General features: G+C 52.5%; 1 protein-coding gene across 1 annotated transcript in view; it reads right to left on the bottom strand.

The window, feature by feature from the left end:
- SLC39A11 (solute carrier family 39 member 11) overlaps positions 1-17,477 on the bottom strand; it is a 90,852-nt gene that overhangs the window by 72,202 nt on the left and 1,173 nt on the right. The window contains exon 3 of the mRNA XM_086624148.1: positions 9,757-9,915. Within this exon, the coding sequence (XP_086480274.1) occupies positions 9,757-9,915 (159 nt within the window). The remainder of the gene's footprint in view (positions 1-9,756; positions 9,916-17,477) is intronic.

Genomic DNA, 17,477 nt, shown 5'->3' with positions numbered 1-17,477 from the left:
CTTATTAAACAAACAAAACCCACCTCGGCAACAGCAGGAGACGAGTTTCATGTCACCAACCTCCTGTCCACCAGGAAGCTCTGAGAAACCTCAACACACAACCTATACATTTATTTTTCAAAGGACCAGTTGCTCCAAGCAGATTTGAGCACACATGTGCTGCCCACCAAAACCAGTCAGGAGACATATATACTTCCAGTTGTTTGCTGGGAGGAAACTTGCCTGTTAGAGCCAAGCTCGCAGCCAGATCCTACGGGCTATTTTCCTACGGGATGTTTTCCTAAGGACTGCCCCACACCTCGGCACCACCCCGATGCCCGCAGCAGGACACGGCAGAGAGGTTTGTGGCATCGAGTCAGCACTACGATATGAGGTTTTAATTGTCAGCAATAAACCTTTAAGCCTCAGATGGGATTAACAAGAGCTTTTTCTTCCACATGTTTATTAAAGTCTAATGGAGACCAGCTTCGCCTCTTTTATCTCTCCCTGCCCCCTTCCCACCTTGTATATTTGTAGCATGGCAACATGTATTTTTACAGTCCTTTCTTATGCAAGGCTTTTTGCAAGGGTAAGAGAAAAAGCAAACAAAACTTCAATTAACAGCTCATTTTTACACAATATACCCCTCAGTAACGATTTGCTATCAGCGAGGATTGAATTAATGGGAGCGGGAGAACAAAGCGGGCGGCTGCTGCTGCGGGGTGGGATGTGGGGAGCCCGGGGAGGGCTGGTGGGACACGGTGGGGCTCAGCACCCCGTCACCCCTCCGAGGACGAGCCACACCAGCGTTGCCTGATTACGTTATGGTAAAACACAACCTCCTTTAGACCCGCAGTTAGCGATGCAGATGGATGGAGGAGCAGCACTGCTGGGGCACAGCCCCTTCTCCTGCATCCCCCCGGGACCCCGCTCATCCCCAAGGCCACAGATTTCTCCTCTTCTCCTCCTCACCACGTCTGGCACATCCCATAATTACCGAAATAGCACCAAAGCCCAAGAGAGACACCGACTCCTCTGCAGGAGCCACAGCAGAGCCAGGGGAGCCCCAAACCCCTTCCTGCAGCCTGGCATGATGAATCCATGGGAGGCCCTTCGTTCTGTTCAGCTGGTGCAATTAATTCGTTACTTCATTACAGAAAAGAGGCGTAATAAGGGACAAGGCACTTCCTGATTACCACCACCGAGAAGCTAACCAATTTCTCTTCCTTTGGAAGCTCAGGACAGTAAATCCAGGACTGGTCCCTGGGGCACAGCTGAATTCCGAGCTGGGGAACAGGCTGGTTCCCCTCCAACCAGCCCCACGGGCAGGGCTCATCCTAAGCTTTCATGGGGAACTCGTTTGGGCACTGGACTCCAACCAAAACAACCTACAGCCCAGAAATCGAGCTCTGAAACCGGCCCCATAGCATTTATTTATACGTGCAGTATGTACCTCCCCTATAAAGCCTTGAGAAGCCTTAAAAACCACACATGAAATGCAAACCAACAGCAAGACGCCTCCCCAAGCCTGCAAACAGCCCGAAACCCAAAAAGGAGACTCACCCAGTCACTTTTTCAGTTTGCATCAGCTCCGAAGCCTGTGGACAACAGATTAAAGTCACATCACTTCCACGGCCTCGTTGATAATTAGAGCATGATGGGGGGAGACAGGAAAACACACCACGAAGATTTTCACACCCTGAGTGTAACACATCCCAACACACGCCCCCAGGACGAACAAACAAGCCGTTTTTCCCCCCCCAGTTCTCCATCAGCAAGCCCCTCTCCAGCAGGGTCATCAGCCCATTAACAAGGCACGAGCTCCACTGGACGAAGAGCAAACATCTGTTTTACACCACTCACCAGCAGCAGCCACGACTCCTACGAGCCGGATGGCACCGCTTGCTTGCCGGCGCCCACTGAGCAACCCACAGCAGCGACTTCCCCCTCTGCCTGCACCCCCTGGCACAGAGGGCACCGTCCTTCCTGGGGACACACAGGCACGAGGCACAAAACTGCCTCTTCACAGCTCGTCTTCAAAGCAGACAGCAGCATCAAGTCAGTCTGGGTGAGTCAGAGTTGATCCCAAGAGCGAGCTGGCACCGTGCTGCAGTTACAGACCTGTGCATACACATCTTCCGTGATCTCCGTGAAAGCAGCCTTCCTCTCCCTGACATTCACCACCCAACCAACTGCAGCCTCACTCGCTGCTCCGCCTGTCATTTTAATGGCAGGTTTACTTTTCACAGCGGAGGCATTAATTTGGGGTTATGCTATGAGTGAATTCAAAGGCAGATTTTAAGATCAAAGAACAGCTGAGGAGCCATCCATAACACTTAGCATGCCCACGGAGAAACGGGATCTTGTTCAGAGTATAAAGCATGGATGCTATGGGAGTGAGTCTTACAGGTGATGCCATCTCAGGGCAGCTGGCTCTTCCCTATGAACTGGCACCGTGGTTGCAGGAAAGGGAGGCAGAGGACTCCCCACTCCTTCCCCGAGCCCGCCTGGACTCAAGCAGGGTGCAGAGCATCACTGCAACAAGGAAACAGGCTCGAAGTTTCTCTGGCATCACCACCAGCTTTTAGATCCCAGAAGGCTCCCACCAACATAGACCATCCAACCTGCAACACAGGTGCAACCCTGGGGCACTCCGAGCACCCACATCCCCTCCGGTCTGCGCAGCAGCGGGTCAGCACCCACACTCTGCTCTCTTGCTGCTCATTCCACAGCTAAAACTTAAAGAAAAAAACGTGCTGAAGCTCAATCAGGAAAATTTATCCTCTTTTACGATTCTGAGCCAGGCCCCAAGCAGCAATTGAAATTCAATCAGCAAAGGCTGAGCCACGGAGGAGAGAGAAGCCCATGTTACATCGCCAGCCTGATCAGCCGGTAATACCCGCTCGAGGTAACTGGCAGGGAAAGAGGTGCTTTATCATGGGCACAGGTACCTACGGAGAAGGGAGAGGTGGAGAAATGTCTATCTAGTGCAGGAGCTCATTGAACGAAGAATTCAGGCAGGTTTTCTCAGTCCCTGCTTTTTTTACAGCAGGATTTTTCATAGCAGGATTTTTTTCACCTCCTCTATCCCCATGGTGCTGCCAGTGCCAGCAAACTGCTCCAGATTTCATCCACTGTCAGCAAAGTTGGTGGTTGTCCCCATAAACCTAAAAAGAGTGGGAGGGGGATTCAGCCCTGACTTGGCTTCAAAGCATCTCTGCTCTTTAGCTTTGGGGCTTCAAACGCAATGCTTTTTTGAAATGCTTAATGCATAACAAGACAGAGAATTATAATTAAGAGCAGCTGACAAATTGCACTCTGGAAGTAAATAACTCTTTACCTCCATTAATAAAACAAAATGCTTTTCTAAAAATTAGTATAATTACAGCTTTGTGCTTTTTCTGCAAATAATTTCACCCTATCTAGCAACAACTGGTTTTGAATCACTAAAACCACTGCAGACGGGCAGGGAAGGGGTGGGAGGCAGGCAGGCTTTCCACGGATCATACGGGCAAACAGATTTTAAACAAACTTCTAGGAGTTTCCAGGTGCCATCCTTGAGAGCTGGGACTAACAAGAGACTTTCAGAGGATCCCATGGGTGTGCTTCGTGGTCAGCACCAGGGACCACGTTTGAAATCCTGCCCTTGCCACCTGCCTGGGACAGGACATGGGGGAGCTGGTCCCAGGCATCAGTCCCACACAGATCCATAACCTTCCACAGCTGGCCTTGGGAGAGAGTTGGGTTGGGTTTATTTGGTAAGTTAATAAAACTCATGCCCAGGTACTCCTGTTTATTTAGAGCTGGAAGGGGAAGGAGCTTTCCCAACAGAAGGTTTTGTTGCGTTCCCAGATTAGGCTCCCAAAAAAGATTTCCCTTCCTCAATCAGAGCCAGATCCTTCCCTTCTTCCCAAGCCAGTGGAAAAGGGGCCAGAATGCCACAAACCAAAACAAACAGAAGGGCTGCTATTTATTTTCCCCTAAGCAAAGGAAATCAGAGCAAACCAGGAATGCACGAGTCAAGCTGCGGCTCACGTAAGCCCATGTCAACCGAGTCCTCCCTGTCCCTCCTCACCCCACCGCGGGGCAAAGGCAGCCCCTGCACAAAAACACCGATTCACGCTGGATTTGGTGCAGTGTAGATCTGCCAGGGGGTGTGAAAGTGATGGCAGCGGGGCTGCCCAGCTCCGGAGGGGCTGCATTGGCCCCACTTGGAGGGGGGACAAGCCCTTGGCTCGGGGCAGCACGAGCTTGGCACCCACACAGCTTGGCAACGGTGCGTTCGTGCGTCTGCCCATTCCCACTCTTGGCATTGAGGTATCCCCATGCCAGCTCAGCTCCCGCCGGAGGGCAACGCCGAGGTGTGGGAAGGCTTTGCAGGCAGCAGGCAGGGCTGCTGGAGCATGGACCAGGAGGGATCAAACACAGTCTGGATGTAAAAAAAGGGTAGGGTCACTTTGCATGGCCCAGACCACCAAAACCACCTCACTGGAACCCTTTTATTTGATCGTTTTCCCCAGATTATGTGGCCCAAGACAGACAGCTGCCAGGCTGAGCTCAGCAAGATGCCACCCATGCCACCGTGCCCAGGTCCCCGTGCTGCTCCGGACAGTGTCTCAGTCCCATGCTCAACGATTCAACAAGCCAGGAAATACACACACCCCACACAGGCATGTCCCTCGGTTACTGCTCCCATCGAAAAAGCCTCTACCTACTCCAGCAACGAGGATGTGCAGCTAATTAACTTCCTAGGAGTCACAGATGAACAGGAAAAAGCACATTAAGAACGGGAACTTGTGACGGGCACGTCTCGGAGGAATTAGCAAATTGCATAAGAGGAACCTTTATTCCGATTATAAATTAACACCAGCGACAAGACCCAGCACATTTTTCCAGCCTCATGAAATAATGAACCCATCAAATCCAGCTCCATGCAAATCAGAAGGGAAAGCAGTATTAAAAGCTTTCCATCTTCGCTGGGTGGAAGCACGTATGCTGCCGGCGCTGAGCCGGGAGGATCACCAACATCCTCCAACTGGACCCATGGCACCAATGACTGCCCTGCCTCGTTACCCCAGTACACCAGGTGTGTGCTAGGAATCACTTTCCCCCAAAAAAAAGATGTTTCCCATGGTCTAATCCAGCTGCAGTTTAACCCCAAGAAAGAAATTCCAATTTTAAGTAACATGCAACTACGCCTGGAGTGGGTGTGATGGTCCCTCCTCCCCCTCCTGCAGCTTCACCATCCACTCACTATTCTCAGCTTTCCCGATACGTGACTTGCACAGATTTAGAAAGGAAGAAATACACATCCTCGAGGCACATTCTGAGCCAAATGACAGACACCACTGTTATTAAAGGGGAGAGTATCCCTTGGATATCTGTTTATCAAGTTCTCTAATCGTTCCCAAGGGTGCACGCCAAAAATAGCCTAAAATTCACTGTGCAAAATGCCCAGTCCCAGACTATATTCCAAAAAAAAGCTTTCGAGCCTCGATTTGCAAAAATAGAAGAGGGCAGGAGTACAACACAATTACGTTTTGAGGGGGTTAATGGGATCCAGCCTCCTCCTACCAACATCCACACACACGCACCCACTCCACGCTCATCCATCCACGTGCGGACCCTCAGCCTGCTCATGAAAACCATTATGTCGCTGCAAACCACAGCCCAAAACATTTCAAAACAGTTATGAAACACAAGCCCTGGACCCCAGGCAGGAGTTTTGGCTGTGCTGGTCCTTCCTGCAGCATGAGGAGCACACACCAACCCAGGAAAAAGGCTTTTAAAAGGCACTTTAGTTACTATTTGTTTTAAATCTAAGGAACGGTCCACCTGTAACATGCTGCTTTATTGATTTACTCAGTTCTCAGAAAAAAAAAAACCACACACACACAAAAAAACCCCACCAAACCCTGTATCTAGCTGACAAGAAAAAAAATTAAAATCCAATTGAGATGGTATTTCCAGGACAGAATTACAGCCCTGGCTCCCCGTCCCCAATCTTCTTTACACGAGAAGTATTGGCAAGCTCCTCGTTCTCACTGAGTAACGGCCCATCAGCGCTCTCCCTGGATTATATATTAACTCCTGGTTCTCCTGCAACATCTGCCCTCCTCTCCCTCCCCTAGAGCCACCTTCGACATGGATCAGCTCTCCCAGTGGAGACCCCGGGGTTGTCCCAGACCCCCGCATGCCGCAGCACCCATCCGGGTCCTGGACGGAGCTCAGCTCCAGCCGCAGACCCGCACCCACCGCCGTGGGAGCTGCTCTCTGTACACCAACAGATGTTTCTGAGCAAAACGAAGCCTAGAGGTAGAGGAGATGAAGCTGATTAAGCCTCATTATCCTATTTAGCGTAATGATGGCGGAGTCGAGAGGACGTCACGCAGCCGGGGAGCGGAAAGAATAAGGCGGTTAATAGACGTACGTAGGCACGTGTACGGCCGAGCTGCCGCGCAGCCCCCGAGGGGTTCATCATCTCCAGATGGCTTTCCCCTCTTCCCTGCCCATGCCACCTTCCCAATCCCACCAGCACCATGGCTGTGAATTCCTGCTTCCTCAGAGAAGCGTTTAAGGGCAGTGATCTGGAAAAGGCCGGAGCGAGGGAGCTCCACTTCGCCCACACCCAGCATCCCACCCAAAATCTACCCACATGGACACAAGAACGCTCGTTGAGAACTCCGACAGCCTGCACCACCGCCAGGAGAGGTCTTGGGGGATCCAGCACGTGAAAATTCAGGAGCAAAAGCAGCCAAGGACTGTCTGAAAACCAGAGCCAGGGCTGGATGCGTCCTCTGGACTCTTGTGGGATTCCTCCAGGAAGAGGGAGGCTGGAGCAAGAAACTCATCACGGAAACCCAATAAAACATCACACTGAACAAAACCCAGCCAAGTCAGCAGAGCTGCGAGATAGATTTGAAGGATGAGAATAATAACAACACTTAATTCCAGCACTTTCATGCGTTACAGTAGACCCAAAATAGCTACTCAGCGATCGGGGACCTACTGCGCTGAGCGGTATTTTTAAGTAAACTCTCCCACAAAGGCTTTGGGTCTTGGCATCAAAGACCCTCAGCCTCAACCCTTTTCAGTAAGGGCAACAGCATCTCGTACACCCACCCATCACCTGCCCCCTCCCACCCAGAAGCCACCCCAAACACCAGCTGAAAGCCATATTTAAAAATTATTTAAAAAGTAGCCATCAGGTTAAACTAGAGGGAAGAAAGGAGAGCAACCTGTTGGAACATCACCAGGAGACAGGCAGGGTGTTCATTAGTGCTTTAGGAGATTCCAGAAACTAAAGCAACATCCAGCGGCGAAACCAGCTCTGCCACCACCTCCCCAGTCACTCCAGTGAGCCAGGAAAGACACACTCTGCGAGGAGACGGTTGCCAAAAAAAGGGAGAATCCCTTTTTTAAAACTCCTGAGGTCTGGTTCTGCAACAATCCCACTCTCCAAGCACACCCAAAGGCCCTGTTGCCGTTTGCTGTCCTGCACCAGCCCAACTGAGTGTTCCCAGGCCGGCATCTCCTCCTCCGTAAAACTCAGCTGAAGGATGAACAAACATGTTAAAGGCTCCGCAAAGATAAAGATGTCATAGATTAGATCTCCCTTTCGTAAGGAATTTAATGGCTATGGCTGTTCAGCATCATTAACCAGATTGTCTTGGAGGTTTAACCCTCCTGCTGGCCCAGCTCTGCCACTGAGCAAACATTTGGGCACCACCAGAGCTGCCCAGCTCCGGTGGTGCCACGGTGAAGCCTTACTCCCTCCCCAGAGAGTGGGGCTGGGGTGATAAGGAGTCATTAAAAGCTTTTACTACCTGCTGTTATCCAGCAAACCAATTATGCAGGAGTGCCAGGCAGGGAGAGAGAGCTCTCTGCATGAAGAGCAGCCTAAAAATGGGTCCCTCGTCCTGCCCTCCCAGGGACAGTGTGCCCCACGGTCTCGCCAACATCCCTTCCCGCCCGACTTTAAGTGGGGGTGGAAAAAAAACCACACCAACAAAACAACAACTCTGAGATTTTAACCGATTTAGAAAGAAGCAAGGCTTGTTGGAAGCGAAGTGCAATGGCTTAAACCTTGTCTGGGCTCCAAGTAAACGAAGATGCATCCTGAGCCAAATTCCCCAGCCAGTACAGCTCCAGGGATGGCTCAAGACTCACCTGATTTTGCAGGAAGCAAAACACACAAGCAGCAGCATTAGCCATGGGGTGTAAACCCTCTCTGAGCTCCGTTTTAGCACACGGACCAGCTACCAGAAGTCCCACAGGACCAGAATGTGGTGGCACATGCTCTCCCGCACGGTGCAAACAGCTGTGCCAAGCCAGAGGAGGCAACAGCTCCTCTCCCAGTGGTATTTATACCGGATTTCATAGAATCATGGAATGGTTTGGGTTGAAGGGACCTCAAAGATCACCTAGTTCCAACCCCCCTGCCATGGGCAGGGACACCCTCCACTACCCCAGGTTGCTCAAAGCCTCACCCAACCTGGATTTAAAACAATATATAATTGTATATTTATTTTCTCACATATATATTGCTCTGCTCCCCTCCAGACCGTCGTCCTCACCACCACACACACCAGTCACCCTCGTCACCGTTCCACCCTGCTCTCCGCAACGCAAAAATTTCATTTCCCTGAAGCTCTTCCCCCTCCACACGCTCCCGTTTCGAAACGCCGCGGAGAAGAACACCGGCCATCAGGAAGAAGCCAGTTCTGTGGTGCAACTGTTTATCTCCCCTGTTGGGAAACAGCAGCTTTGGGCAGCTGATCAAACACATCCCGGGCCCCATCCGGCACCGTCACGAGGGTGTTTGGACTTCGGGTTACTGAGAGCAGAAGGGAAAAAAAAAAAAAAGCCAGATTTGATGGCAACCAGCTTCCAAGAGATCCAGCAACCCGATGGCAGTCCCCAGCCCCCCCACCAGGTCCGGTGAAGAGTTTGGGAGCCCCGAGAAGAGGCAGGACACGGGCAGGCAGAGTGCACCAGGGGGACAGGTGTCAGCCATCCGACACCGCTGTCGTCTCATTTATTTGTTCTTGACTCTAATGCACCCATTTGCACTGGAAGCCACACGCCGCAACATCAAGCGATTTCCTTCCCAGCTGAGGATACGTGTGGCTGTACCTGGTATGAGAGGCTCCAGAAGCACAGGAGCCGGGGGGGCTGATGCCACGGGCTCCCCTGGACACCAGGGAGTGTGTACCACTGGGGAGCGGTACCAGCTGTACCGCTCTTCGAATGGAAAACCTCACACTCCTTACTCATAACCACAGATAACCCCCTCCTCCCACTCAAATAAATAGATTTAAAAAGCTCTTCAGAAGTTTTTGAAGATATTTACCAACCTAGCCATTCTTCTGTTTTCAGCTGTAAAAATACAACAGCTTCTGATTTATTTATTTTTTTTAATAATACTCTTAGACAGTAGGATGGCTCATTCAATTTTGAAATGCTTAGAGGGTTGGCAGCTCTGCAAAATTAAACCTTCAGGCTGAAACAGAAGGTCACACCTGAACTGTTTGCAAAGTGTTGCCAGTGAAAAGAACAAACGCAGAAGCATGAAAGGTAAAAAAAAAGAGAGAGAAAAGGAAGAAAAAAAGAGCTCAGACAGCCTGAAGCTGCATTCAGCACTGGTAAAGCCACCCGGGGTCTCGGAGAAAACAGGGTTTCATTAAATCCGGGATAGAAACCAATCTGTATCCAGCTTCTGTCATGGCAGAGTTGAAGGAAGAGCAGAAGCCCCCCAGCCCAGGAGCACCTACTTACCAGCGCCGGGATGAGCAGGTCGGCGAAGTACACGAATGCTGCTCCCAGTGCAAAGCCCACGGCCACTGGGAAGAAAGCGAAGGCTCCAAAGCTGCCGGACTCCTCAGCCATGTCGATAGCTGGGGCCAGGAGGGACCAGTAGGAAGCTGCCAGCATGACCTGGGAGACAGAAGGGGAGCGGTGAGAACCACGTAGGCACCGATGCCGCGAGGACCTGACACCAGCACCACCAGCACCAGCCCACCCTCTGGCCAAGGAAACCCCTACGCCCACCACCATGGGCTGCGTGGCTGCTGTAACCCAGCAGAGCCACCAAACCCACCTCCCGACAGCACAAATCACTGAAGGATGGAGAAGTGAGGTTTTTTTCCCCCCTGTTTTCACCAAAGGTGCTTTTCTGGGCTCAAAAGTCCAAGGTAGCACGTGAACCACACGAGCTCATTGGGGTGATTTTCTGTGGGAATAGCAGAGCCACAACAGCCCTTCAAATGGGAATGGCAGCAGCACAGGAGCAGAAAAACCGCCCTCCCCTCGGGTGTTTTGCAGCAACACAAGTGGGTCCATGTCCCCACCGGCCACCTCGCCCCAGCCAAAGCCACCGTGAACCAAATCCTACCTGCACCCAGCTCTGGGCTTCTCCGCAGAGCGGGCAGGGGAGGAAGGAAAACACAGCTGGGATCTCATGCAGGAAAAGAATAAATATTGGATAACGCCTGGAGCCAAAGCACCATTTCCAGGCCAGCTGAGGGCACACCTCGGCTTTGCCACGCTGTGGTTTAGCTGCCAAGGTTCCCACCTCGCCGCCCCGGACCAAGGCGACCACGGCACGAAGGCTTTGCAACTCCTCTGCTTCTGCACGGACCAACACTCAGATCACTCCTGTCCCAACATGCAAGCCAGAGCGCCCAGGCTGGGAGGAGAACAAGTTCTCATCCCAAACAGCAATATGCCAGCTCCCAGCACAGACCAGCGCTACCAAAGTGTTTCACCAACACAGTTTGCACCAGGAAAATAAGCCTTTCAAGTAGCAGAGTGCTTTTTTCCTTGCTTGCTGCTTAGCAGGGAAGGAGAAGGAACAGCTACCCAAAAAAAAGACCGCAGAAAAACAGAATTTGGGACTTACGGGGATCTCCAGCCCTGTTCAGAGTTGGTTGCTCAGGGTGTTACTCGGTGTAGAGAACAGAAAGCCAAGCAAGGCACCGGTTTCACAAGCTTATACTAAAGAATATTATATTACTGTGCATTTTATCACCTTATCTCTTCCTCCCCTCTGCTGCCAGACGTACTGGGCTGGCTTAATTAAAAAGCCATCAGCCCAGCACAACACCCTCAGCAGCAGCCTTGGCCCTGGTTTCTCTCCCTGCAGCCGTTCAGCTCCATGGGAGCTCAGCTGCGACCAGCTTGGAGGACGGGTCCCATCACACGCTGGGAGGAAGCGAGTCAGCGAGAGAAGCATGGTTGGGCTTAAAAATCACCCTGGGATCTGTAATAGGCTTTGGGAACCACCCTGGACCAGCAGGGGCAGGGAAGCAGTGGCACCCGCTGCCCTGCCATGGGTGGGCAGGGTCTGCATCGCCTCAGGGTGGACAAGGCGATGCTCCAAGCTCTCTCCGAGTCCGAAGGGAAGCACATCAAAGGGGAGCTTTCAACTGAGAAAGGGGTGTGGGATCAGGATCCAGCAGGAACTGATCCCAGAGACAGCAGCGGGAGGGATGCTGTCAGGAAAGGTGACCCCCATCTCTCCGTTCAGCAACCCCCCGTGCCCCCCAAGGTCCCATTGGCAGGATGCTCAGCAGAGATGCGGCTCAGCTCACTCTCACAGCACGAGCACTCACCCATGAAAGAGAAGTGCGTAACAAACTACTACATTTTAAATCATTTTTAACAAAGGAATGAGATGCCTATTGCTGTAGACACCAGTCCCTGAGGGATTGTGTAAACCTCAGCTCACTATGAGTAAGAAGAAAGCAGGCTGTCATGTCAGGCTTAACCACGGCTGTCAAACTTCATATTTCAAATGCCACCTCCTTTAAAAAACAACCACACACCCCAACATGGAAATACAAGCAACAGGGAAAGGCTTTGCAGAATTATATTGTCATCTTATGTTAAGATATCATTTCCCCATGGAAAACAGAGGCCTGACACAGCTCAGCCTCCAGATCCCCGTCACCACCGAAGTCAGCAACGAAGCTCCCACCAGCTTTGCCATAAAGGGGCTCCGGGGGAAGAAGATGACGGAGCTTAAAGCCACCCCAGCCTCATCAGCTGACGGAGCAAACTGCAGGGCTGCACCATCCAACCTCACTTGCTTGGGAAGGAAAAGCGATTTATTCCCACACCCTTTTACACAAAGGAACCCCCTCTCTGACCCCACTTGATGGGGGAGCTGGAAGTCACTGCCCTGCAGCAGCCAGCAGGAGGGACAAGGTCCCTGTGCCTCCCCGCAGCCCAGCACCAAGCTCAGGTGTGGGGTTAGGGACATGGGTTTGCCTGGGAGCAGCCAAGGTCCTGCTCAAGGGCTCCTGCCCAGCAGCTCCTGCCCACCCTGTTCTGCATCAGAGCTGGCACTTACCCCTCTGGTGCAGCATCCGTCCCTTATCAGGTGATGCTCATGAGCTAACAAAAGGGGGAGGATTTCTGCCAGCGATCTGATCTAAGTAACAAAATTTACACCGTTTCAAATCTTTGTAATTGTCCAGCCAGGGACAGGAATCCAAACTCCACCAATGTCACCAAGCTGGTGTCAAAGGCAGGAATAAAAGAGAAAAAGCCTGCCTGGGCTCTCCTCACATCAATAAAACATGAAGCCACTTCGGCAGAGGGTACGACTTTCTGCACGAAGCCTTCCCATCGCATCAGCCCAGCCAGGACGGGGAGCAGGGGACCCACAGCACACCAGCTCGCTGGCACCAGGACACACACCTCCTGCCAAACCAGGTTTGGACATCTTTGCAAAGAGACTTCGTGCTCCAGAGCCAAGGTGCAACAACGTCATAAATCCACCAGCTCTTGGGAAAACAAGCTGCAGTTGATGGGGGAGGAGAAAGCACGCAGAAGGCAGCTGCATATCTAAAGCATCCCTGGGTTGAGGGGAGCTCAAACGTTTCCTTGGGATACATCAGCATAACCAGAGACAAAACCCAGGCTCAAAACCCAACTGCTTCAAACCACAGAAAACGACAACCCAGGTCTGTGTCCTCAGGCTGATGGGAAGCATTTGAAACACGCCAGGCAGCAGGATTTACAACCACACTGTGCCCCAACACCTCTCCCAGGGCTTGACTGGTCTCCATCGCTGACCCCTGGGCACCAGCATCTCCTTCCAGGCAGGGACTCGATGTGGGTGCCCAGTCCGGGCTCTCCCAAATGCTGCGGTACCCACCACTCCTCCCCACGCAGACCATGGAGCCAGCACCAGCCCAGCCCACGCAGGAGCTTTTTTCCTGCAAATACAGAGCAAACAGGGCAATAAACTGTCCCCAAACACAGCTGGCCTTGCTGGACCCCAGGGCGAGGAGGAGGGTCCCTGCACATCCGAGTCTGGTACCACACCATCGCATTAAAATGAAAATTAAAGCCCTCTCGTCTCATCCAGTGCAAGCTGGCAGCCTCTCACCGCAATCCTGCGGGATGAGATGGGAACGGCGGCTTCGAGGGAAACGGCTGCTTTAATCGAAAACCAAAGCCACTTCGGAGCGAAGAAGATCCCCTTGGCAGGACGGGAAAGAAAAGTGGAAGGTGAGAGACTGGCAGGGCGCTTTCCCTGCCAAACTTTTTCGCTTGACTTCATTAAGGCTCCAAGAACAAGCAGCAGCCTCAGTAGAGCTGTGTAAATTACCAATGCTGTTTTAAGCAGCACTGAAGGGGAATATTCAATGCAGACGTGCCTGGTGCAGTTTAAAGAGCGTGTCTTTATGATTTTCTGCTTCACCTGGGACAGAAGAAGGAATCAAACTGCAACCCAGTAGGAGGAATAGCCACAGGAGGCTGCAGGGAAGGGAGACTGCGAGTGTTTATGATGTCTGAGAGCACCTCCCAGACAACACCGAGATAACAGAGAACAATCTTAAAAAAAAGGTCTTATTTAAGAATATCAAGATTAAGAGAAAAGCCAGAATTCCACATCAGATGCCCAAGCAAGCAAAGCCTTGTCTCCATAGAAACACATCACCTCGGAGGCTTTCACATACAAAACCCTCTATTATCCACAATTTCCAGAAAGGGAACTGAGGCAGAGAGAAGCTAAACACTCAGACACCGGAGCGGAGGTACCAGGCTGGAAGAAGTTGAGCTCTCCAGTGCCACAGCGACCAGTCACATGGGTGCCCTTCAACCGAGATGACACTTGTGCCATCAGACGTGGCCAGCTTGAGCAGTACCAAAAGGCACGTTGCTTTGCTGTCAGGATGCTCCCAGCACACACAGGCAGCTCTCCCAGCATGTCCCAGCTCAGGGCACAGCAATTTGACCATGTGCCCAGGCTTACACCAGCTCCTCCTGGATCAGATGGCGTATCTGCAGTGAAGGCAGCACCGAGCTGCAGCTTTCTGGATCCCAAACTAACACTCAATGTCCCAGACCATCCTCCTCGAGGCCGCCTAGAGATCCCTGTTCCATGTCCTCCTTCTGGCTTGTCAGCAGTAGAGAAACTTTAATTAATCCTGGTTTTATTTCACTTTGCAAGCTCTCAGAAGACGAGCAGGTAAACCCTTACCACCAGGAGAGAAAACCATCCATTATACCCTGTTTCACCCACGATCCTGGTCTCAGAGAGCACCATACACGCTCCCTGGTATCCAGATGACTACCAGGGATCACAAGCCAAGCACTAAAACAGCAAAGTTAGAAGAAATACCTGCCTCCAAAAGCACAGAAGGAGGTTTGCTGGGTCTGACAGAGCACAAGGGAAGTTTAAAGAAACCCACCAGCCCAGATCACAGAGCAGAGATAAAGAGGAAGTTCAGTTCTGCCTTTCTCCACCCCAGCGCCCAGAGAAACAGACCATACAGATCTGCAAGAGATCTACATCAAAGACAGTGTTTTAAACAGAAATCCCTTGGAGCAAGTAGTCCACGATCAGAGCAACGTCGCTGTCTGAAGAAACACGTCTTACAGGGAGGAAGAGGGAGAAAACAGTAGAAATAGGTTTTAAAACCATCTGCTCCACATCCTGCCTTTTCCCCTACACGCAGCCAGCCTGCCAAAGCAGAGAGAGCCTGCCCTGCTCCTGAGCTTCCGCTGACTCTGGCTTTGCAGCACGAGCTGGATGAGGCAGGAACAGCCCCCGGTCCCAGCCAGCCAGGACTTCACAGCCCATTTGGGTCCCCTCTCCCAGCAGAGCCAGGCTCAGGCTTGTCACCTGCTCAGCCCCAGCATCACGTCCCGTCTCCACCGTCCCACTTCCACCCGCGTGCAGGAGCTGCGAGTCGGCCACGGTCCCTCTTGCTCCCGGGCTGGGTCAGGAGGTGGTTTCTCCTCCAGCTTCTCCATGGACTCTTCGCAAAGCCACCAAGCACTAGCACTTTCCCTGTCTAGAGAGGGAGGAAAACACTTCTCCCATTATTAAACCCTTTCAGGTAAGGATAAGACAGAGACATAGCTGGTCACACTGCCAGTCAGGCCATTACAACATTGGCCAGCTGGGAAAAGAAAAACTCTCCTAAAAACTCAGGGGGATCCTGTTGCCTGGGAGTAACATCGAGCAAATCCCTTCCCAGCCCTGGGATGCTGCCCAGGGGACACGCCAGGATGTGGAGTCGAACGCAGCCCTCGGAAGGGGATACACCAGCCCCTTGGCAGATGCTACAGGCACATCTGGAGCACACCAAGCAAAAAGGACAATAAAAGCTCCAACCCCTGGTGCTTTTGCCACATCGCTGCCACCCAAAGACTCGACCACTGAGCAAGGACCCGCTCCCAGCGAGCCCAGCAGCCCTAGAAGCAACCATGGCATCATCACCCGTGGATCTCTGCCATCTTCCTCCGAAAGAGCCGGTCCTGGCCATGCAGTGCCAGGGCAGGGCTGCAGGTGACACAGGCAGCTCACCCCAGCATCTGCTTCGGCAGCTCAGGCTCAAAAACGCAGCCTAGAAACCTTCAGGAATCGCAGCTCGCGGGCGGTTTATGTGGCAGCACCTTCTGCCAGCAGGACCTTGGCACCGCCGGTTTCCTCGCTGACATTCCCCTCCAGACACTGCAGCAACCAAGGCAGAAAAAAACTCCCCTTTCCCACCCCGAGCACAGCAAACTGGAAGAAGCTGGGGGACAAGTAAGCGTTCACAGGACTTCTGCTTCGCCCGCTGAGCCACACCTCTGCACACAGGGATAACTCAGTGCTCCTGGCAAGGTGACGCAGTGGCTGTGGCAAGGATGGCACTGCACCGTGCCAGGGCAAACACCCCACCATGCCCCAGTACCTCCCCAGCGATGGGATGGTCACACTGGCTGCTTTGGGAGGCAGCAATGCCACAGCACAGGGACAGCCCAGCCCGTGCTGTCCCCAGCAGCATCTCCCCAACACCACACAAGCGGCTCTGACTCGGCTTGCAGGGACAAGAGTGTGTCTTCCAGAGAAAAACAGCTCAGAAATCCAACCACAGAGGAAAGCTCCAGAATGAGCAATTCCTAACGCAAGCGATTCATTTATAAATGATGGCCCGAGAACCCGCTACGACAGATGACTTGAATTATTCACATCATTAACAGGTCGCAGACACGTTCCAGGAAAGCTTGCTAGGGAGCAAACCGAGCTCTGCAGCGTTTCACGTCACCCACCATGGCAGGCTCTTGCTCGGTGCAGCTGGGTTTGCTTCAGGCACAGAAGATCTGTGATCTCCAGAGCTGCAAACAGTCAAAATTCACCTCAATCAGCCGCGTTGCTGCGTCTGGGGGTGCACAGGGAAGAAGGAGTCTCACTCCACGCACAGCTTCGGCACAAGCAGCTTTACTGCACGCTGCAGGACAGATCACCCATGCTGCTGGGCTCGTGGTTCACCCCAAAATCTGGCAGCATTGCCCACACCCCAGGTACCAGCTACCCAGCTGGGACACAGCGAGCGGGACCTGGAAGAGCCCTGTGCCCCAGCACACCCATCACATGCCCTGGGCAGGTGCACTTCCCACCCAGAACACATCCCCTGGGTCACCTTCCAGGCACACAACAGCACCTGAAGGAAAACAAGTGTGATTCATCGGGTCCCAACGAGCCTCCACCTGCTCCGCATCAGCCCAGAGTCCGGGCAGCAGGAGAAGGTCTACATCCACAAGCCCCAACACAATTTCAAGCCACACAGTTTCATGTCTTCCTTCAAGAAGGATGCAATAAGCCCCACGTTTACTGTACACCCTTGACGTAGAGCTGCGCTGTCTTTGTTCCCCCTTCTGCAGAGCGTGGGTGCTTTAAGCCCTTGAGAGGAGAGCAAGAAGCACGAAGCAAGCTACACATATCAGCCTCCAAGACAAGGGCTCTCTCGCTCATCTTCATCGCACCAGCGCTCCAGGAGGAATGATTCAGAAGCCCAAGGAAGCGAGAAGAGTTTAACTCAAGAGCCAAATCCAGCATGGGCAGCTCGACATCCTCGTGTCCTGCCTCGTGCCACCTCCACCCTCACCCAAGAGGCACGGAGACATGGCAAGGCATGACCAGCGCCACACCGTGCTCTTCTCTGCCCCACCTGCACCTCAGGCAATTATCCAAGAAACATTAACATGAGCAGGCA

Source organism: Tauraco erythrolophus, chromosome 20 (assembly GCF_009769465.1).
Source record: "Tauraco erythrolophus isolate bTauEry1 chromosome 20, bTauEry1.pri, whole genome shotgun sequence".
Lineage (NCBI taxonomy): Eukaryota > Metazoa > Chordata > Aves > Musophagiformes > Musophagidae > Tauraco > Tauraco erythrolophus.
Note: the sequence above shows the minus strand (reverse complement) of the source record. Positions and strands in the feature narration are given on the sequence as shown.